This window comes from Lethenteron reissneri, chromosome 34 (genome assembly GCF_015708825.2).
Source record: "Lethenteron reissneri isolate LAM-NWPU_2019-01 chromosome 34, ASM1570882v1, whole genome shotgun sequence".
Lineage (NCBI taxonomy): Eukaryota > Metazoa > Chordata > Hyperoartia > Petromyzontiformes > Petromyzontidae > Lethenteron > Lethenteron reissneri.
In genome coordinates, this window is record NC_083812.1 from 6,232,070 (window position 1) to 6,255,160 (window position 23,091).

At 43.1% G+C, this 23,091-nt stretch overlaps 1 protein-coding gene across 5 annotated transcripts in view; it reads left to right on the forward strand.

Annotated features, from left to right (window-relative positions):
* The window catches only part of LOC133350607 (guanylate cyclase 2G-like), a 31,443-nt gene that overhangs the window by 3,067 nt on the left and 5,285 nt on the right, over positions 1-23,091 (forward strand). For 2 of the 5 annotated variants that reach the window (XM_061565131.1, XM_061565135.1), the window contains exons 4-20: positions 1,221-1,403; positions 2,836-2,980; positions 3,442-3,577; positions 5,436-5,539; positions 6,530-6,693; positions 7,252-7,401; positions 8,033-8,116; positions 9,514-9,618; positions 10,781-10,852; positions 13,173-13,335; positions 15,519-15,674; positions 15,988-16,029; positions 16,755-16,929; positions 18,029-18,163; positions 18,491-18,683; positions 20,125-20,299; positions 20,905-21,003. In XM_061565131.1, the coding sequence (XP_061421115.1) occupies positions 1,221-1,403; positions 2,836-2,980; positions 3,442-3,577; positions 5,436-5,539; positions 6,530-6,693; positions 7,252-7,401; positions 8,033-8,116; positions 9,514-9,618; positions 10,781-10,852; positions 13,173-13,335; positions 15,519-15,674; positions 15,988-16,029; positions 16,755-16,929; positions 18,029-18,163; positions 18,491-18,683; positions 20,125-20,299; positions 20,905-21,003 (2,281 nt within the window). The remainder of the gene's footprint in view (positions 1-1,220; positions 1,404-2,835; positions 2,981-3,441; positions 3,578-5,435; positions 5,540-6,529; positions 6,694-7,251; positions 7,402-8,032; positions 8,117-9,513; positions 9,619-10,780; positions 10,853-13,172; positions 13,336-15,518; positions 15,675-15,987; positions 16,030-16,754; positions 16,930-18,028; positions 18,164-18,490; positions 18,684-20,124; positions 20,300-20,904; positions 21,004-23,091) is intronic. The other 3 variants (XM_061565132.1, XM_061565136.1, XM_061565133.1) reach the window with 3 other exon arrangements.

Sequence of the window (23,091 nt, forward strand, 5' to 3'; positions counted from 1 at the left end):
GCCAGGTCTCCTGAATTCCACGTCAACCTATAACGTTCCATCAACATGGTTTCAGTAGATCTACGAGTTAATAAAAAAATAAATGCATTGAAAGTGCAACGCACACTGAGGTGAGAGTGAACCGTGAAGAGTGGAGTAGTCAACTACTTGATCAGCTTTCCAATGTGTTTTTAGGTTGCTGCCCAGGGTTGTTCAGCGTGATGTTTGACTTTCAGCTCCACGTGCCGGGAGCTTCCTATTCAGTTACTGAAGAAATAGCTGCACGCGGCACACCACGACAACACATCGGAGAGAGTTGCATAGCACAACCACAAACAAAAAACAAACGCAATAGTAGCTCTGCTGACGCCCAGCTGTGAATTTGCAGTGTTTTCACCATCCAGGACACTCCAAACAACAGAGCTCAATCTAACGCGTAGGCTTTCACGCCTGATATTATTCATAATAAAACAAATTTGGGTTAGATCGCGTCAATAGAAATGTGTCGTTAACGTACCACCACCCAACACAGCCGATTGGTAAAAATTGTCACGTCAACAAAACGTGTCAATTAGTTACCACTTGAGCACACAGGTGTACTCAAATTGTAGATGTCGTGGGTTTGCTCCAAGGCCGTAGCCATGGAGTCAACATTGGGGGAGACCAAATCTTACAGGGGGTTTGGGGGTCCCCCCCAGAAAAAAAAATCCAAATCTGAAAACTCATTTCCTGCCTAAAATATAAAAAAATCACTAACACATATGATGGACTTTTTATTTACTTTTTTACAATAATGTCTAACAGTGTCTTGTATTACATTGCTCTGTTTTTTCTTTTTTACCTTTTCTTGTTTCATTGTATGTAATGGCAGAGATTCGGGATAAATAAAGTACAAACATAACCACAATTATATAAACAGAAATCTATTTGATAGCAATATATTGGGGGGGACATTTTGAGCATATTTGAATATTGGGGGAGGATGTGTCTCCCCCAATATATTTTATAATTACGGCCTTGGTTTACTCTCCAACACAGCGGTGTGCTGAAGTAGCAACTAATTGTCAGGTTTTGTTTACGTGACAAACTTTACTAATCGGCTGTGTCGAGTGGTGGCGGGTTTAACGACACATTTATTTCTACGTGATATACCCCCCCCCCCCCCCCCCCCAAAAAAAAAAAACCTTTACTATGAACAGAGCTCAAAGTGCCCTTGATAACCGGTGCCGTCCCTCGGGCAGGATAGCTTCTGGAAGTCTGTGGTGGCTGAAGGCCTGGACTCCATGGCCCTACGGGCGCTGGAGCCGGTGCTGCTGTTTGCCATCAAGGCGTACGGGACCTACGACTACGACGTGTTCCTGCAGGAGGTGCGCCGCCGTCTGGCCGGGCCGCCCTTCCACAGCAATCTCTCCAGCTACAAAGAGGTCCGTGAGCATTGGATTTTGCTGTTGATGATGAATATGCGACTGATCCAATCTCCTGACGTGGCATTTGAAGCTATGGGCAATGTTCTTTCATACTTAACACGTAGGCTTTCGCGACCAATATCATCCATAATAGAGGTGTTTGGGTTAGATCGTGTAAATATATGTGTCGTTAAAACCCGCCACCACCCGACACAGCCAACTAGTAAGGGTTGTCACGTAAACAGAAACGTGACAACCCTTACTAGTTGGCTGTGTCGGATGGTGGCGGGTTTTAACGATACATTTATATATTTACGCGATCTAACCCAAAAACCTCTATTATGGATTCTTTCATACTGCCACCTCTCAACTCTTCAAGACGACTGAACAGCATGGAAGAGTAGGACAAAATATAGTAACCCTCTCACGGGGCTCTCTTTCTAAAGTCTCCTTTAGCGGAGGCCCTTCCACCAGTGATTGCGTTAGGAAGCAGCCGCGCCTTGGGTTTTCCATTTCCAGGTGCCTCGTGCAGATGGATTAATTGAGTGCATGTAGCTGGAAGCAAACACTGTAGTTTCAACACGAGTGTGTTCTCCACCAGATTCATGCATGAAGTCCAGGCAGATTCTCTGGAGAGCTACTCTGGTGGGAGCTCACCATTGGCAGGTCATCACAAATTGTCTTCGCGCTGCAAATATAACGAATCCACCTGTACTTGTCGCCTGAGACTGCGAACCCTGAGGCAGAGTTTGTAGCTTGCTCAAATAAAGCTCAGTTATTTCAGTGACCATATCAATTTACTGTTTGAAGGACGGGAGTAATGGTGGATAAATGAACTTGTTCATCGGCTTTCTGATACATATTCAGGTTTCACCACGTGTCGTTTGGCATGATGTCTGCTGCTTCGCTCCAAGTGCTGCCGGTTTCTTCGGGAGCTGAATTTTGTTAATCAGGGTCAATTTCGCTCCACGACGGACATAATACCGAACACACAGTCTAACTCGAAAACATATCGGGAGAGCTATACAGCTCAATTAAGAAAGCACACGCAGTTATATAAAACTGAGCTTTTTTATTCTACCAGGTAAGGCCCACTAAGATATAACCACAAATGATAGCTCAACGAAGCGGTTTATCATGTGGATATGTATAGTAGCCGAATACTCTAAACGTATTTTTCTAAATGTGGAGGGAAAAACCGGAGATAAATTCACACAACCACGGGTAGAGAACATGCAAACTCCAAATATACATGCGTCAGGATCGGGATCGAACTCACGACCTTCTGCATACCAAGCGAGGTATTTAACGTCTCAGCACCGTGGCAACACCAAAGGTGACCTCGCCCCATGTGGCTAGACCTTGCATTGCAAAGGCAGCTTCTACTAACGAACGAACATTTTGTTGTTTTCATTGCATTGCGGTGTATTACTTGTGACACTGCTTGCAGGTGAGCCCTTACGCTGCATACCTGCACGATGCGGGCATCCTGTACGCCATGGCCGTACGCGAGCTCCTGAGACAGGGCGGCAACCCCCGCGATGGACGGGCGGTCATAAGGACCATCAGGGGCTCAAACAAGATCAAGTTCTATGGTGAGCGTCCGTGCAAATCGGAATTGGCCCTACCGTAATGCATAGCACCTGTGGGATAACCAGAGGATGTGTCGACTGAATGGTTAAACAACATGCCAAAGAGTTAGACTGTGCTTAGACACGGGTGATTATGATTTGGGCATGAAAGCTCTGGTCAAACAATTAACTATACCTCTGATGGCACAATTATCAGCCACATTAGTTTCATTTTCAAAGGCACAATCGTGGTGATAGTGGCATCGCCGAGTACATTAGTTATTAATAGAGGTGTAATGATGCATTTGTCAGTAATAACGTTTTCTTTAGATTTATATGTCATACGTAATAAGTTTGCATGATCCCTCATTCTTACTAGAGACTGCTACATGTTTATAAAAAAAATTGAATGTTGCATTTTAACGAGACCCTGAATAAGTTCATCCCTAGGTTTTTAAACTGTGCTGTACACATTTTGTTGTCAGGTGCATCGGGGCAGGTGAGTATTGATGTGAACGGAGAGCGCTTCCTGGATTACGCCGTCTTTGACCTGCAGAAGAAGGGGAATGCCAGCCAGTTCCTGCCCGTGATGGTGTTCGACACCTTCCAGAAGGCCCTCAGGTTCTACAGCATTTTCCTTTCAATAGATGAGTTAATCGAACAAAAAATGACGATACTGCATTGGCAGTGGTGCACAATAATACTTATGGAAAGACGCAATACATAATTCTAGACTTGAAGCTTTCGTGACTGCAAGGAATCATATTCTTAGGTGTTTTCGGTAAAGTCACGTAGGTAAAACATCAAAATTAATAAAAATAATAAAATAAAATAAAGATCACGACGTTTCGGAGGCAACACAAGTCTCCGTCATCAGGTGGGACAGTCACAGCCAGATCAGCTGCATCAAGTGAGGCAATGATTCAAGATGTAATTCCTTAAAAGCGAGTTGAGGGGGGAGGAGAGAGGGGGGGCTCATCAGAATGTGGTAGCCAATGAATGGAAAGTATGGAAAATATTTTTTGGCCCCTCTCTCCCGATACTTTCCATTCATTGGCTACCACATTCTGATGAGCCCCCCCCCCTCTCCTCCCCCCTCAACTCGCTTTTAAGGGATTACATCTTGAATCATTGCCTCACTTGATACAGCTGATCTGGCTGTGACTGTCCCACCTGATGACGGAGACTTGTGTTGCCTCCGAAACGTCGTGATCTTTATTTTATTTTATTATTTTTTATTAATTTTGATGTTTTACCTACGTGACTTTACCGAAAACACCTAAGAATACGCAATAAATACATAATAGTTGATATTTTAGGCAATTGTCGTCCTTCTCTCTACTCTGCCTGTATTGTTGCCATTTATATCTTTCTCTTGAGGGCACTGTCATTGACAAATATTTAATGGACCTATTGTACACACTACCTTTGTGTGATGTGAATTGCAGATAAGGTCATGTCAATTATTCAGTGTGAAAATTCATACCGTAGGTAAAATGTTTAATCATAAATCACTGAAGACTGAAAGTTATCACCATATAGACGAATGTGCTGTGGAATTTACTGAGATAAATGCAGAAGATTTTACTTGATTATTGAGAGCCACATTCATAATGGTCAACGTTAATAAGTCAAACATTAAGTTAAAATATGGCTTTAAGAATATTTAGACCTATGAAAAATATTCTTAAACAATACCGAAGCACTTACAGTAACAAGCACTACAATGCAATTAATGTAATGAAGTTTGTCTTACTATAACTACAAATTATACAATGGTCTAATGTTTCGGCAATGTCCATGTTCAGAGTAACTTTTCCACAGTTAGAGCCTGTAACACGTAATACATATAGAAATTATTCTTCTCGATAATTTTATTTTCTATTTTTGTACGTATATAAACAAGGCAGATATATCATCATACATTTTTAAAGCTCATTATAGAAAATAAAGTTACTTAGTAAGTAGGAGAAATTGTACGGAACAAATGCATATGTTGATATGCAGTTTCCTGCATATATAATAAAGACGTAGCATTGCATATATTGTAAATTGAGAAGTAACAAGTATAACCCGTAAAAACAAAGTTTTTCACTATAAATCCTTTATATGCGTGGCGGCTAGAGTCATCTCGTCCTCTGGCTTGAGATGGCTGCCACCTATGGGTCAGATGATTGCATGCACCATTAAGCAATTGGTAATTAGATATAATATTTTTGTCCTAAAAAGTGTACAATTTTGGAAAAGTTTTTTCACGAACATTAATTGTCATGCACAACGAGTCTGTGTGGAAAATGTCAGCTCGATGGGATCACGGGAAGTGGGTTAAAAAACGACCTAAAGATTTGCACGGTCGTAAGCAAGCAAGCGAATTTAATAAAAAAGAAGTTTAAAAAAAAAACATAGTTTCAAGCAGACTGATATAACTACGGGACTTCCAGGGCATTTATATGACAATCAGCGTGTCATTCCCTTTCAGCTTTACCCCGGAATACCAGAAGATGGGTTGGCCAGATGGTCGGCCCCCTTCCGACATGCCAGAGTGTGGCTTCACAGGGGAGCTATGCCAGGAGGCACCAATCAGTACGTCGTCATTGTCACGTCACCCACCAACAAAGCCGACCTCTTCAGCGCTGGCACCGGCAGTCACTGGCACCAAAAAACAATGGTTTCACTTGTGATCGGTTACGTCTTTGATCTTGCTTCACTTTTTTCTTTCGGGCTGACAGGTGTGCAGGAGAGGTTAGATGTGCGTCCAATTTGGAGAGAGTGCCCTGTGTGCGCCGTGTTTTAATGTCTGCCCATGCTTGGCTAATGCACTTCAATTGGAAACTGAAAATGAAACATCATACACGCACGTGTGCTGCCCATTTGTCAATCCACTGCTTGATGAGGGCTATTTCACATACTTCATCACACCGGTCATTCAAAGTTGAAGGAGGGGAAATACAGAACAGCGACTTTTTTGTGCACTGCCCTCTCATGCCTATTATACCCATGTCATGCGTAGTGGTCACCCATCCAAGCACATTCCAGGCACAACACTGCCTAGTTTCCGAGGACTGATGGCAGTGGGTGCATTCCGGGTGATTTGTTCACAAAACATTCATCATTCAATCACCTCTATTATGCATACTTGGTGTGGGTTATAAATATAGTCCTAGGGTTTTCGGTGATTTCCAAGACATATCATATTTGTAGCACAGAGAATGACAGAGGAGTTTTAAAAAAACACGCCAAAGTGGTTTCCTGCTCAAATAAGCGAGGGGTGGCGCTCATTTTCTCATTACAAGCCTGAACCAGTGGCATAAATTCCACAGTATTGTGACAATTAATATACCCATAGAACAACTATTGATTTTCCACATTTGTGCGCTAATCACGGGGGCACCCAACAAAATTCAGACAAATACCTGCTTCTAGCAGTACACAAACCACAGAGCATTCAGCTTTTTCTCCTAAGGGATTCAGCGTCGAGTGAAGCATCCTTTCGTGTGTTTAAAGTGCAGACGGGCTGCTTACTAGCGCTGTCACGTGATTGTGCGCCCTCTGCTTTCCTGTCGGGCGAGCCAGACCTGGCGCTGGTGCTTGTCGGCAGCATCCTGTCTCTGATCGTCATCGGTACCGTGGCCTTCCTGACCTACCTGGTGGTGCAGAGCCGCAGCCTCCAGGAGAGCATGGACACCACCTGGTGGAAGATCAACTTCGAAGACATCACTTTGGTCAGCACAAGCAAGGTTGAGATAACCACCACAGCAGCTTGTTCGTGTCAGAGACATGCCAGGATTGTATTGAACGCCACCGTACAAATTCGGGTGGAGTGGCGATGTAGTGGTTCACGCATTGCGCTGTGAATCCTCAAATTTGCGCTTGATCTCTGGTCACATCAGTGGCGAGTGATATCTTAATCTGTCTCTCGCCCAGCCCCCCTCCCACTATTACCAATCCCCACTGATTGGTATGGTAAAGTATGGTCAAACAACCCAATGACTGAAATGCATGGGGGATTTAGTCCAACGGTGGATTGACAAAAAAGGGATGCACACTACATCTAAATGTACTTTCCAGGCTTAATCCCAGCTTAAATCTTGAGATCTGGCATGATCTGGCGCTTTCTGGGTGATTTAGGAATCGGCATTTTCATAGCAGCTTGCACTCGTTAATTTCAATATGAACGATTGCTTAACCCATGAAATTCACTTACGTGGTTGCTGATCAGGAACAATGTATTCTACCCGTTTTAAGCAAACTCACTGTGCTCTTCCTTTCGGTGACCACACACGCTCGCTGTTCAGCAAGACATCGTGGAATCGGAGTCTTTGCAGGTTCCCCTGGTCAACGGGAGCTACAGGTCTTCCGGCAAGCAGGTCTCTGGAAACCAGAGCAACGTTCACCACGATGTTCACGGCACGGACAGGGTGGAGATTCCCATCGGCATCTACCAGGCCAGTAAACATATGTCACACCGCAATAGGCCAAGCATACGTGGACTCATACGTCAACCGTAATGGCACTGCCAACAGAAATGTAATGGATTGTCACAATTTGTGGTCATAATTTAATTTAAGAATCGATGTTGTTGTTCTTTTAAATGTCTTGTTAGTGTTGTCTATTTTTCTATGTTCTATATCATTAGTGTTGGTGTACGGTGCTTTTTCTGCAATATTTTGCTGTCTTTTCTTGGATTTTCTGTTTGCACTTAGTCACTTTAAGATGTTTTCTTGTTCATGTTTTAATTTTTTTGTTTGTTGCGGTTGCACCCGATTCAAGAGCCGAATGGCTCACAGGGCTATACCTAATAAATGAAATTGAACTTGAGCACTGCTAAGAGTAATGTTAGAAGTCCGTATCCCCCCCCGCCCCCCACAATTTTAAGATATGATTATGTGTTGTAATTTGTGGTCCCGATTTTATGTTTTACAAGCTTGTTATCAGACTTGTGCGGGTCACTGTTAACGTTGATTTATATTCAGTGAAAATTCAGATTTTGCAACAATACGGAAATAAACATTGCACACCGAAAAAAACCCCGGCCATGAGTTGTGTCCTAACTGGAGGAGAATATGTGGTGTGCAGGGGAACCAGGTGGCCCTGAAGTTCCTTGAGAGAACTCATCCACCCGACCTCAAGAGCAAGTCCATGCTGAAGGAGCTGCAGATTGTATCCTCCCCATGCACCACGACCCATACAAACGATCATTATTCCTCTCGGGTCAAAGTTCGAGCCATGGACTGATCCTAACATTTGCAATTTGGCAAATATATCACATAATCAGGAACACCAACAGACATCACTGCCCTGCAATGGTTGCCTATTTTAGCGTGCAAGCTGGTACTCGTCCAAACTCCACAGGGGTTGATAATATATTTATGTATTTTTCTAAACTACAATACCATACAGTATTTAATGAGACTGCGCCACATGAGTGATCATACGCCTTGCTTCGCTTCACCCCCCACTATGGGGGATCAGCCTATATTGGATATGGAAGCAGTAAACATTCATGCTGCCCTCCTTCTAGTGGTGGTATAATAACAATCTATTTTTAAATCCTTTATATTAAGTTCACTTGCTTGCGCGCTTACGACCGTGCAAATCTTTCGGTCGTTTTTTAACCCACTTCCCGTGATCCAATCGAGCTGACATTTTGCACACAGACTCGTTGTGCGTGACAATTTATTTTCGTGAATTTTTTTTCTAAAAAATGTTACACTTTTTAGGAAAAAATAAATTATGTTTAATTACCAATTGCTTAATGGTGGCAGGCAATCATCTGACGCATAGGTGGCAGCCATCTCAAGCCAGAGGACGAGAGGACTCTAGCCGCCACGCATATAAAGGATTTATAGTGAAAAACTTTGTTTTTACGGGTTAATTTTTTATTTAGTTATTTTTGACGATCTATTTTGTTTTGTATTCTTGGTTCTTTCGGTAAAGTCACGTAGAAGGGAAATAATAAATACTGTATGGTATTGTATTTTATTGTTTTATTCTTTTATTATTTCCCTTCTACGTGACTTTACCGAAAGAACCAAGAATATCAATTCCCGCAGTCACGAAAGCTTTAAATCGCTATTTTGTTTTGGTCAGGATTTTTTTTTATCTGGGTCAAAAGTTGATAGGTCACAATACTTATCAATACCAGAGGTCTCCGGTTCCTTCTCGCCAGTATGAGCTCTTACTTGACTCTTTATGACATAAATTACTCCAGTAAATGCTGTTAGTGACAAATTAATTTGAACTCGTTGTAAAAATGTACAGCCCTTTCAACTGTCGCATGACGGCGTCTGCATCCCGGTTGGTGATTGGAGTTGCCTGATCATACTTCACCGCACTAGTCGGTGCAGGTTGGTGAAGAGAAAAACCGAGGCCTATATCAGATATCACCCGCCTCTAATTATAGCCGCCGCCAGGAATCGAAATCAGGTCGCCGGGTTCATAGCGCAGTGCGCTAACCACTGCGATGTGGGATATTTCAATATTTTGTTATTGCCAAAAATAAACAAACACGAGTTGATCGGGAGATGTTTTCCATGACCGACCGCTCTGCGCTATAGATGCGAGAAATGCTGCACGAGAACTTGGTGATCTTCTTCGGTGTCTGCGTGGAGTTGCCCAACGTGTGCATCGTGACGCAGTACTGTCGCAAAGGGAGCTTGAAGGTCAACTATTACTATTTGTCATTCTTTATTTAGCACAAAGTCATGCCCATAGTCTGTACGCACCTTACATGCGGTTATTTCTTGTTTGTATTATTGCATAATGTTATTGCGTTCGTAATGTAAAATGTTCCTTTACATTTTGGGAGAGTAATACTGTTTCTGGCATCTCTCAAAGTTTTACACAAATGCGCACAATGATAACAAGAATCAATATAACATCCTAAAATAGTATTTTATATTGTGCAGAATGTAATAAAAACTACACGTGTCTGGCACCAGCACTGGCTGTTGTAAATATTACTGAGAAATCTCAGTTATATACTATAAAATAAATTATAAATATTACAGCCCTCTGTCAATACACTTATGGAAGAAGGCCTCCCTATGCTGTCTGAGTCATGTTATCGTTTGAACGTACATCACCACATTGATCAGGGCATTTTAGTGAAGGAAGAACCCAGGACCCATTCTTATATCACTCCCCACTTATTTTAGCTGTGGTGCAGGATACAACTGAGGTTGCTGCATCTATAGGAGAGTGCGCAAACCACTAAGCCACTGCTTTCCCCACGAAAGTAAATTAGCCGAGCATAATTTCCTGTGAAATTATACACTTCACAAGGATGTGGCGAGCATAAATTGCTTTTGGAAGGGAATTATAGCGCGACATTATTCGAGTGTCATGTGCATAAACAGTGTTGATGACTGTGGTCATATTTCTCAAGCCAGGTGTTGTGAATGGAGGTAATTTACAGCGATGTGTAACAAACATTCACCTGTTCTTCATGAGCTGCATCTGCCGCTGGATACTATGGAAAACACACAGGGTCAAGCACTGCATATCTAAAACGTCATGGCGCATTTTTGGATACAAGCCTACAAACCTAGCACTTACGAGGTGGAGACAAGGCCTCTGTTCCCACATTGTCAGCTCAATCTTCATAACATATTGAGCTTTGAGCATCGACTTTTGAAATTAATATTTTCGACTTCGTCAATCCACTTCTGGCTGAAGTTCAAGGAACTTGCTTGACCATACTTCTGGTCAATGCGGGTCGGTGAATACAGAGCCCAGTTAAGATATAAGTTCAGTACACACTTTTACAATTATCTAATTATCTGTCATTATACTTGCATCATATATTTTTTCTTTCACGTTCAGGATGTGTTGAAGACTTCTGACTTTGAGCTGGACTGGATGTTCAAGACGTCTTTTGCACACGATATCGTCAATGTAAGTATCCAGCGAGCTCTGAACTTCACGTCACAATTTCGAATGGCCATGCACGATACTTGTGAATGTATTTACAAGTGAATGTTGTGAGCTGACGTGGAAATGTCAACTTAAAACGGTAGGTTTGGTAAAATGGATCAACACGGGTGGAGAAATGGATGAATGAAGCTCATGGGAATATCTTCTTGGTTCTTTCGGTAAAGTCACGTAGAAGGGAAGTAATAAAATAATAAAAACAAAACATAATAAAATAATTCTCACGACGTTTCGGCCACAACGCAAGCAGCCGTCCTGAGGAGAATTATTTTATTATGTTTTGTTTTTATTATTTTATTACTTTCCTTCTACGTGACTTTACCGAAAGAACCAAGAACATGAATCCCTGCAGTCACGAAAGCTTTAAATCGAAACTCATGGGAATAGTAAACACGGTAGTAGTAGCGATTGAAAGGAGATCACCAATGAGGCAGTGACGACTCCAGTGAGTGCTGAATCGTCAATGAACCCGACTGCTCACGCTGAATTCTATCGAGTAGTGACCTAGGAACAGGGCTGTTGCTCCACGCCAGATCTGCAGTCTATTTCATTATTCCACAAACCTCGCCCACTTGTATAGCCAAAGGTTATCACACTCAGGATGACGTCGTAACAGCACAACTCTTTAATTATCAACAACATTGGAACAACCGTAAGAGACATCATTTCAGGAGGGGCGGGGCAAACGTTGCTACGCCTCCTAAGTAACATGGCCACATTACATGCCAGTTATCTACAGATACGTATGTATGTTGAACTTCTTTCGCACCGTACGTAGTCAACCATGCTAATCGGAAGTGCAGTGGCGAGATGTTAATTGCCTCACTTGATATGTAGGACGTTGTGGGTTCGATCCGGACCCTGACGCCTCTATATTTGAGAGTTTGAACGTTCTCTCTCCCTGTGGTTGTGTATATTTTTCTCCAGGTACTCCGGTTTTTCCCTCTACATTTAGATAATTTTGCTGCAATACATTTCCACATGATAAGCCACTTCGTTGAGCTATCATTTGTGGCCAGGTCACTTCTGAAATATAGCTATATAGATCAGTGGGCCTTACTCGATAAAATAAAAAAAAATAGTTTAGTTTAGTATTGCAAGTTTTGCCAAATTTGTGAAATATATTTCTACTCTTTCAGCTCATTTTTCTCCAGCAGAGGTGTCAGAATTAATGCTTCCAACTCCTCAGCCAAATTTCGACCCAGCTCCAGTGAATGCTGACCTGAGGCAGAGTGGATTGTGGCCGATGTCGGTTGTTGTTTCTATTACATCTCAGCGGTGGAAGTGGACCTGTCAGGAAATGCAGACAAGGCAAGCTGAGAATAAAATAGTTTATGATTCATATTTCATCAGTAAACACTTCGGGCTTACTATGGGAACCTCATTTGCCAGTAAAAATATGATAATTGGTTCTTTACCCTTCTATCTGGCAACAAAACTGACACCTTTTTACAAGGAGTCATGTTTGCATAGACCGCAATACCTGCAGTCATAATACAAACAAAAGAACATAACTCTGATAATGTCCTTGGACAGTGCACATTATCAGAGTTATGTTCTTTTGTTTGTATTATGACTGCAGGTATTGCGGTCTATGCAAACATGACTCCTTGTAAAAAGGTGTCATTTTGTTGCCAGATAGAAGGGTAAAGAACCAATTATCACTTCGGGCTTAATGCACATGTTGCAAGAATGGCTTTTGAGAAAAATAATTTGGAGGAAATTAAATTGGTACTTTTATTCTTACGATTTTTGGTGGGTTGGCATTTTTTGGCATACTGTATTGGCCAAAAAGTAGTTTCTGCCAACATAACTCTAAGTAGGCATTACGTTTCCAATGGTCATGAAGCCCATGATATAATTATTTGATAAATTATTACCAACAATGCATGAGGTTTATTTTATTATTATTTTATTTTGCAACATTTTATTTTGAAGGTCACTTTTTATTATTTCATCACACAGAGGTGTGAGTGCCCTGGATGGTTTTGTTACCAACAGCAGAATAATAATAATGAGTGTAAGTCTTTACACTTTTTAATGACATGTAATATTCTGTTATCAAAATGTTTTGAAGTTCACCATTTTTTTACAGACATAATTAGGGACACTGATACATTTCCAAAGCAATAATCAGCATACCGATGAAAATCTTGACATTTTACTTTAATTCCTCACGAGTCCTATGAAGAAATCTTTCGATACATAATCACGATGTCTTGTGGAGTCTACCGATATTGTATTTCGTTTGATGTGGGAAGCATACCTGTTAACGTGTTCTCAGGGCATGATATTCCTGCACAAGAGTCCCATAAAATCCCACGGGAACCTCAAGCCGTCCACCTGCCTGCTGGACAGCCGCCTGCAGATCAAGCTCACCGGCTTCGGCATCTGGGAATTCCGCTACGGGAAGAAGGGGAAGACCCTGGACATCAATAAGCAAGAAGGTGGGGGATCTTCCATTTCAGCCAGGTGTGTGGTGTAGTCTCATGAATTGTCACACAGCATACCGCCAAGTTCATAGCGCCCGAGGGGGCTCACATGCAATCGTGTGTGGAGATGGCCCTGTCGTTAATCAGGTCTCCAGTAGCAAAGTTGACTTGTCTACCTCGAGTTCATGGTACCGACATGTTAAGGGTGCTTTCAAGATAATGTCTGGAAAGCATATAATACTGATGCATTGCAAATATGTTATGTTTAGGTTGCAGGCATGGAACAGCAAACTACTTTTTATTTAGTTACTCACAATTTCCCAGTGACAGGGTTCAGCGCAATGCACTATATACCCGGCCAACTAAATTTGATTCCTGGTCATGGTTAACGCAAGTGGTTAAGTGATAACTAAATCAGTGATTGGGCTCTTTCTTCATAAAACTCACTTGCCAATATCTTAAAGTATGGTTAAACAACCGTCTTGACTGAAAGGCATTGGGATGCCTTTATCCAATATTAGATTGATAAATAACTTTAAATTATGATTAATCATTATTGCTTTCACACCATTGTATAACGAGTTTTTATACATGAGTATGTTTGCATTGACTAGGGCCTTGTGGTTTAGATGAAGTGCACTTGCAAATAACATCTGGCAAACCAGCAGCGTTTGTAAGGCTGACTCTGCTGATGGCACCCTGAAGGTTTACACTGGAGTTTGTTTAAATAAATAATGTAGTGTGATATAAATACTAAATCGGATTGGAAAGCCCCATAGGCTGATGAAGTAAATTTACGTTATGAGACATCTCCTTTACCAGTGGCAAAATATAGTAGTAGGTTTTTTATCCTTTCAACTGGTACAAAAACTGACACCTTTATACAAGGGATCATGTTTGCAACAACCACAACACAAGCAGTCAAAATGCAAACAAAAAGAAACAACTCTGATAATGATAATGACATGCACTGTCCTTGAAGTTGATTGGTCCACACCCGAGACAGCTTTTCTTAGAGCCTAGTCTCCATTGGTGTTGGACCAGATGACGCCAAAAGGCATATCATTATCAGAGTTGTTTTGTTTTGTTTGCATTTTGACTGCTTGTGTTGTGGTTATTGCAAACATGATCCCTTGTATAAAGGTGTCAGTTTTTGTACCAGTTGAAAGGTTAAAAACCTATTACTAAATTTACGTTATTTTTACGTGGCACAACAGTACAGCGCTGTTAGCTCCTGGAGCCATATATAGATAATTGCAATCGCAGTGAGACTACACTTCACACCTATCTTAAAAACGTACGCAACAACAATAAAAAAAAATTGCTTTCATAGTCCGCATGCCGGACTGCTCAACCCCATTGCTGATCACTGTTTCCCAGCCGCTGTGTTTTACATGATTTTTGTTTCTGTTCTCCATTTTTATGCTAATATACAAACTGCTTCATGTATACTTTCAAAGATGACTGCGTGTATTAGCACAATATAAAATGACACATGGCGACGATAATGATGATCATTATGACTGTGGTTCAGCATAGACATGCAATATGTGTTATTGCTTATTAGACATATAATGATTTAACCTCCCAGCTATCCAATGATTTTTGACAACCACGGTTTGTGATTCGATTAAATAATACATTCTTGTCTCGCTTTGGCATCACGTTTGCATTGTTTCTCCTGTTTTTAAGTTTCATCCCTGAAGTTTTGTTCGCGCCTTGTGCCAAACGGTGATATTATCATTTCACTATCGCACAATTTGCATACACGTTAAACAATCGATTCTCACACATTATTCTATGCATGCGTCAAAACGAACAATCAACTTCACGCAGTGATTTGATGCAACGCTACATGCCCACTGCTTGCAGCATGGTGTGTGTGTGCGTGCGCGCGCGTAGAGCGGTAGTGTAACGATTGGCACGCTGCGCTACGAACTCGGTGAACCAGTCATGGACCTCTCCAAGGTCGGACACAGTCTCAAATGAGTACCTTGTGCGGTGTGTAAACATCGCCACGAGGGAGACAAAGGCGGCCGGGCGTGGTGTTGACCACCCACCCCCTCGCGTGCTCGGCTAACAGTCTGTTACAGGTTACACGGGGGGAGGGGGGGGATCTTTCTCTTTGTTTTTCTCTCTCCGCACACCCCCGTGTACGAGTAACCCCCCACCTCCGCTTGTCGTTGTGCCTCACAAAGAGCTGTACTGGACAGCGCCCGAGCTCCTCCGGATGGAGGACTTGCCGGTGAACGGCACCCCCAAGGGGGACGTGTTCAGCTTCGCCATACTCATGCGCGAGGTGATCTACCACGAGGACGAGGGGCCCTACGTCGGCATTCATCTGGAGCCCAAAGGTGCTCGACGAAGTGACGTTGGCGGTGCGGTCACACCACCGTTCACGGCGAATTACGGAGGGACGCGGCGAATGAATGCGGTGTGCATCTCTTCATTCTCTTCTGGTCCTAGTCCGAGCATTGGCGGGGGGGCTCAGTACACAGTTATTGTGGATCCCACCGGTGAAAATCCCTTGATTTGAAAGATGCTCTAAAATTCCATCCAGCTACGTTTTTTTTCGTTTGACACATCTACTTGACAGTATGATGCTTGATCCGTTACCGAATGCTACCTCTGTTTCCCTGTTCTTTTAAACACGGTTGCTGAACGCAGGCCCAAAGGCCAAGCGATCAGCATCAAACATCACTGTTGAAGGTATAAAAACAGGTCTTGCATTTCTTGAATTGAGCAAGGTTGTAAGGACCTGCAAGGGAGGAAAAAAGATAATGGGAGAGAATTCCAAAGTCATGGAGTCTGAGTAAAGAAGCAGTGGCGTGCTTTTACCTGCTGTGCGGTGGTTTAATACGGTACAGATGAGACAAAACAGTCCTAAACTTGTAAATCTTGACTTAAAGCTTTCGTGACTGCAGAAATTCATATTCTTTGGGTCTTTCGGTAAAGTCACGTAGATAGGTTCAAAGAAAATAAAACAAACACAAAAAACTACGACGATCGTCATCGCTTGTGTTGTGATCGAAACGTCCTATTTTTGTGTATTTTTTGGTTATTTTCTTTGAACCTATCTACGTGACTTTACCGAAAGACCCAAAGAATATGTAGTCCTAAACATGGTTGGGTAGAATCAATTAGGTAATTTCATGGGATTCATGACCATGCTACAACCACGCTCGGCATCAGGGGTGGGACACGAAAAGCAAAACATTAATGTCCCAAATGCTATCGGAAGGGATCAACATCGATGTATCGGAACCAGAACATCGACATCTCGCAGTGTTGACCCTACGCACGACACAAACCCCGTGCGGAGGGCATACATGACCTCGCGTGACTTTGCAAACGACATGAACGTGCCCGCGCTTCGCCGTCCACCCCGCGCGAGTGGCCCACCGCGCCACGTGCTAACCACGTGCCTTCTCCAGACATCATCGACCAGGTGAGGGACGGCATCGCCGTGCCACCGCTGCGGCCACTGCTCACGGAGCGCTGCGAGCCGCGCATCCAGGCTCTCATCCGGCAGTGCTGGGACGAGTCTGCGGACCGCCGGCCCGACTTCTCGTCCGTGTCGCGCATGCTGCGCCTGGCGAGCCCTGAAGGGTGCGTCGGTGCCGGCACCGTTCCAGCGGAACGACCCCAGCGGCCCTTTTGCTCTTGCTGCCAACGCTACTCGCATTGGCTTCCGGTTGCCGAACGGATTACATTATAACGCCGCACTCATCGCACACGAACGTGCTCGCCACAAAATGAACCGCAGTGCCTTGCTGATCTCGTCAAGGAGCGTAATTCATCACGCGAACCCTCGGTCATCCTCACAGCAGCGGCTTCTGGCTAGCCGTCGAACAAAGACGGTCCCTGCCATCGCGCACTTTCAGATGCGCTTCTGTGGCTATCTGGAACGCTCTTCAGCCTGACGTTAGGAAGCCACTTTAGCTATGCACTTTGAAATCTAAATTGAAAACGAATTTCTTTAGAACTGATTTTTGTGTGAAGTTTGTTGTCCTTCCCCCGCACCTCCGATTAGCAAGGTTGGCAACGTACGGTGCTAAAGAAGTGCGGATCGTGGGGGTTACTGTGCATACTTTACCGAGCTATTGGAGAAGGCACGGAGCATAGATGAGGGAGATTCGATGTGCAGTAAAATAGTGGAATTTGCTGCACTGCGCTCTGCTAGCGACAACCCCACATTCTGTAACAACTGTGTGTGCAGGGTGATCACCCATCTAGGCACTATCCTGGCTCAAATCCTTGCTTAGCTTTCAAAATCTGCTGGGGTTTGGTTATAGGAATATTACTTTCTCAAATTAATTTGTATTTAACTCGGATTAACATTTGAGATGCACAACCCATTTCTCACGATATCCTGGCCAGATTACAGCGATATGTCAGTTCCATATAAAATGTACTAAATCAGCACACACACCCAATTAATAGCGCACAGAAAAGTAATGTGTCATGTTAGAAATGTTGAAGGTGAAAAAAAACTAAACCATTATGAAGATGGAATATCTGATTTATTTTAAATTAGATCTTAACAGTTATTAAATAGTCGTGGTAAAATTAAGTGTGCAGAAGGAAATTACGCGGCACGGCGGTTTAATTAAAAGGGGAGTTGTGAAAGTATTTTTGTAATTAGATACCATGACCTGATGCACTTTTTTAATATTCATTTTTTGACAACGCGGTGCGTCAAACACAGGAACATTCTGGACAACATGGTGTCCAAGCTGGAGAAATACGCCAACCACCTGGAGGAAGTCGTGGATGACCGCACGGCGCAGCTAGAGAGTGAGAAGAAGAAGACGGACCGCCTGCTGTCCAGCCTGCTGCCTGGGTAAGGCACCCATGCCACGCCATGTTTACAAGGTCATTGGGACCACGAGCCCGGAACATTCAAACCCCCGAGAGTGGCTGGACATTACAATTACTGTAGGCACCTTTGCTTAGGGCCATGCTTGCAATTGTGACACGAGTAGAAGGAGAATAGGTGCGGAACAAGCCACGCAAAAAAAATGTAAAGAGCAGCAATGTTCCAATTATCTTCCAAAAAATGCCATCTGTCTGCCCAGCAGTGGCAGGATGACAGGCAACATAGCCACATGAATTTGGTCCCTTGTCTCAGTGTACACTCACGAATGGGATGCGCGCATCTTTGGTTCAGGATTGTCGTTGATCAACTCAAGGCTGGCAAGACCGTGCAGCCCGAGCAGTACGAGCTCGTCACCATCTTCTTCTGCGACATCGTGGGCTTCACGGCCATGAGCGCCATCAGCACCCCACTGGAGGTCATCAACTTGCTCAACGACCTCTACAACCTCCTCGATGACATCATCAAGGAATACGATGTCTACAAGGTCTCCTTCATTGTCCGGGAATCATTATAACAGACACACACACAAAGATATCCCATATAAGCTTTGCAGACTGTGAAAAGCACGTGCTGCTGTAGAGGAACTGTCAAGGTTGAGATGGCACGCGAGGGTGTGCCATGGCCAGCACCATGCCCACCCACCCTCATCTCCCCAGTGCTAATGTTTACACACTACACCGGGTTACTCATTTTAAGACCGAGTAAACTTAGGGAAGACCCCGGACCGCTTCTGATATCACTCGCCATGAAGTGTTAGCATTGGCCAGGAATTCAACTCAGTGCCACCGGGTTCTTAGCACAAGTTTGTAAACAACTGCGCTACTAGCCCACAACATGAACAGAACACACTATTGCAACAGAGGGTATCCTCAAATCTTGTAACTCAATTTTAACCCACTTCCCAATGTGGTATCGACTGCAAACTTGGTATACTTATGTCATACTGATGACAATACTATATTCTATCATAAAAATATATTTTAAACATGATTTTTTCTATGTTATGTTTCGGCTTGGGTCTAATTGTCCACGGTCAACTGACGTTGGCTGTAATTGGCCACAGTCCCTTACGTTATGGCAAGCTTCGGGGCCACTTCCATTACTACTACATTTTATAAAAGAGTGTTTAAAAAAAAGTTTTAAAAAATATTACTTATTTCCTTCCATCTCAATTGAGTGACGAAAAAAAAGCTCCTGTGGTAGCAGGAATGAATTGACAAAATCATGTTCCAGAGTGGAACAGTGGCACAGAGATTAGTGCACTGCTCTAGAAAGCCTGCAACCCGAGTTTGATTCCCATCCGCAGTTAATATCAGTGGTGAGTGATATCGTCACCAAACACACTGGTCAACATGGTGAAGTACTCTTTGGTTATTTCGGTAAAGTTACGTAGAAATAATAGAATAATAGAATACGACGTTTCGATTGCAACACAATCAACCATCATCTGGTACAAATGAATGAGAAAACAAACATAGTAAACTTGGAAATATAATGCAATACAACACAGAGAGTCGGCCAACACAACAGTCAACACCCCACCTGGTTGATTACGTTCTTCCAAAGATTGCTAAATTTGAGAGACAAAACATAGACACGGAGACATACAGACAGATACACAAGCAGAGAGAGAGACTCACACAGAGACAGAGACACACAACATGCTTGCTTGTGTTGCAATCGAAACGTCGCATTCTATTATTATTATTTAATTACATTTCTTTCTACGTGACTTTACCCAAAGAACCAAAGAGTAATTCCTGCAGTCACGAAAGCTTCGAATCTATGGTGACTTACTAGACAACTCTCCACTGCTGGTCAAGTGCGGGGAGGCCTTCATACAGCAGTTGGGGTGGGGGTGGGTGCCTATGAATGAATCATCCCTTTAAACGTCGCCGGTTCCAGTGCGCGCCGTGCCACCGCAGGTGGAGACCATCGGGGACGCGTACATGGTGGCGAGCGGCCTGCCCGTGCGCAACGGCGTGCGCCACGTGGAGGAGATTGCGACGATGTCCCTGCACTTTTTGAGCTCCATCATGAACTTTCGCATCCGCCACCTGCCACAAGAACAGCTGAAGCTCCGCATTGGCATCAACAGCGGTAACGGCGATCGATTCCAATCATTGGCAATTTTTTTTAAAGTGAACGCGAGTTCCGTCGAAAAGTCTCTCTTCAATTCTCCCCACCTCTGTGTACCCAGCAGTATTAACGGGTACGAGACAGTTGAAATTGCGCGTAGTGTGGGGCAAAGTGTTGGTTGAAAAATAAAATAAAACAAAAAATAACCTATTTTATATAAAAAAAAATGTATTTTACTTTAAAATAAAATAAAACTAAAAATATATATATTTTATTTTTCTACCTACGTGACTTTACCGAAAGAACCAAAGAGTATGGATTCCTGCAGTCACGAAAGCTTCAAATCAAGATGAAAGTGTTGGTACTTCCACCTCTTCCAAGATGTCTCGTTGTATACCCTCAAATAGCTTCTCGAGGGGGCCTCTCTTGAGCTCCGTCTCGTGGAAGCCCTTCCACACTTCACTATATTTCAGAATTTGCATTTTTCCAAATATAACTGAGAATGCCAAGAAAATCATAATTACAGCACGTACACGCACATGTGTGATTGACGCAGAACGCGAGACCAGGGTGGGTTTGCGAGACACGGGAGCTTCGTGCTGTGATACCCCCCCCCACCCCACCAGGACCGGTGGTGGCAGGAGTGGTGGGGAACACCATGCCCAGGTACTGCCTCTTCGGTGACACCGTCAACGTGGCCTCACGCATGGAGAGCACCGGCTTCCGTGAGCACACCCAACCCCCCCCACAACGACCCCCTCCTTCACGCGGCGATAGACGGACGAGGAGACACTGCGTCGCCTACGTTGCAAGCGGAAAGTGGTTCACTGTGATTAGCTGGGATATCTGATTAATTGTTGAAGTCACCATTTACTTTCATTCTCGCCATTCATACTGGGTAGACACTCAAAGCTATGCGCTCTCAAAGCTAGATTGAAAGCGAGTTTCTTTCTAACTGCTTTTTGCGTTGAGTTTTGTTGTTGGTGACGTACGATGCGAAAGAAATTTAACATACATCAAACGACTAATCGGATTCAAGGTTTGAAGCTTTCGTGACTGCAAGGATTCATACTCTTAGTTATTTCGGTAAAGTCACGTAGGTAAAAAAATGAAATAAAAATAAATAAAAATAAAACAATAAAAATCACGACGTTTTATTTTTATTATTAATTTTAATTTCATTTTTTTACCTACGTGACTTTACCGAAAGAACTAAGAGTATGACTAATCGGATAACACAAAATAGTGGGGAGGGGGGGGGAGTCTCAGCTCTGTGTCCACGTGTGCCCCTGGATGGGAGGTGATGGACATGGACTGGACGATGACATGGGCATAATCAGCCACTTGAGGTTGGATGTGGCTTGTCGGGGATTTCTACCGTCGGCAGGTAGGACGTCAGGGTGGCCAATTAAATTATTTAGTTAATTATCGACTATTTGTCCCAGATTTAATTGTAATAATACAAAAATGAGCTGAGGTGTGCGTCATGCAGTTGTTAGCACTGAAACAGATCGTATAGAAAATATCCGATTACAATGATCTGAAATTGAGTTTGTGCCATCATAATGCATTTTGGATGCTAAAATAATAACTGAGCACTTAAATAAAAACACACATTTTGGTCATTCAGACTATGGGGCTTTCCTGTTATCAAACACTGAGGTGCTTTATCAGGGCAGGGCAGCCATTTTCTTAGCATTGATAAACCTTAACTCTATTTTGTGTCTCCACAATTATTGAGCCAGTCTTCATTTGTGAATCGCATGTAATCGCAACTCCGATTAGCACGGTTCGCACATCCAATGAGCATGGTTGGCTACGTACGGTGCAAAATAAGTTCAACACGAAACAGCCAGGCGAGAGAAGCATGCACCATCTTGCATATGAAGAGCAAAGTGATTTAATTTGACTGTGGGGACACCAATAAGCCATTTGCGAACAATGCAATGTGATAAATACTATTCTTCGAGTGCCAGCTGTGACGATGCCACGGCAGCTGTGCACATGTGCACATCATCGGCTTCGGTGGCGCGCTTGAAGAACAGCCGTAACCATGCAAGTGCTTCCAGCAGGAGGCACTGTCCAATTGCTGGGTTAACCGTGCAGTGATCGAAAACCCCATGCAATGTGAACCTGAAGTGCTGTTTAGCTTGCGGGGTACCAAAACGATGAATTGGGAGTGAGACATTTAGGTTAGTGTACAATTCGTCGTTACTGATGTACTTTAACTAGTGGCAAAAGTATGAAGGTTCGAGAAGATACAGTATATTGCATTGGATCTAACATATCATGTATGAATTTAGACTGGATCATACACGTATTATCAAGTATATTATTGGGTCTTTCGGTAAAGTCACGTAGATAGGTTCAAAGAAAAGAACAAAAAAACAACAAAAAACTACGACGTTTCGATCGCAACACTCCTGATGACGATTGCTTGTGTTGCGATCGAAATGTCGTAATTTTTACTTATTTTTTGTTATTTTCTTTGAACCTATCTACGTGACTTTACCGAAAGACCCAATAATATGAATTCCTGCAGTCACGAAAGCTTGAAGTCAAGTATTATCAAGTACTGTACATTTTAACTATTATTATAATTATTCAAAACACTTCATGTAATCATTGCTTGTGTTTGTAAATAGTGTTGTAAAGTATACGCTCGGATTGAAGAGGTTAAATGCTGCAATGTGGCTGGCTACAAGCCAATAATTGTAAGTGAAGGCATAACAATGATGCAGGGCACGTGTGGTAGGGTAAATTATCGGTACTCCCATCTCTTAAAAGACATCTTGCTGGTGTGGAAGAGTAAG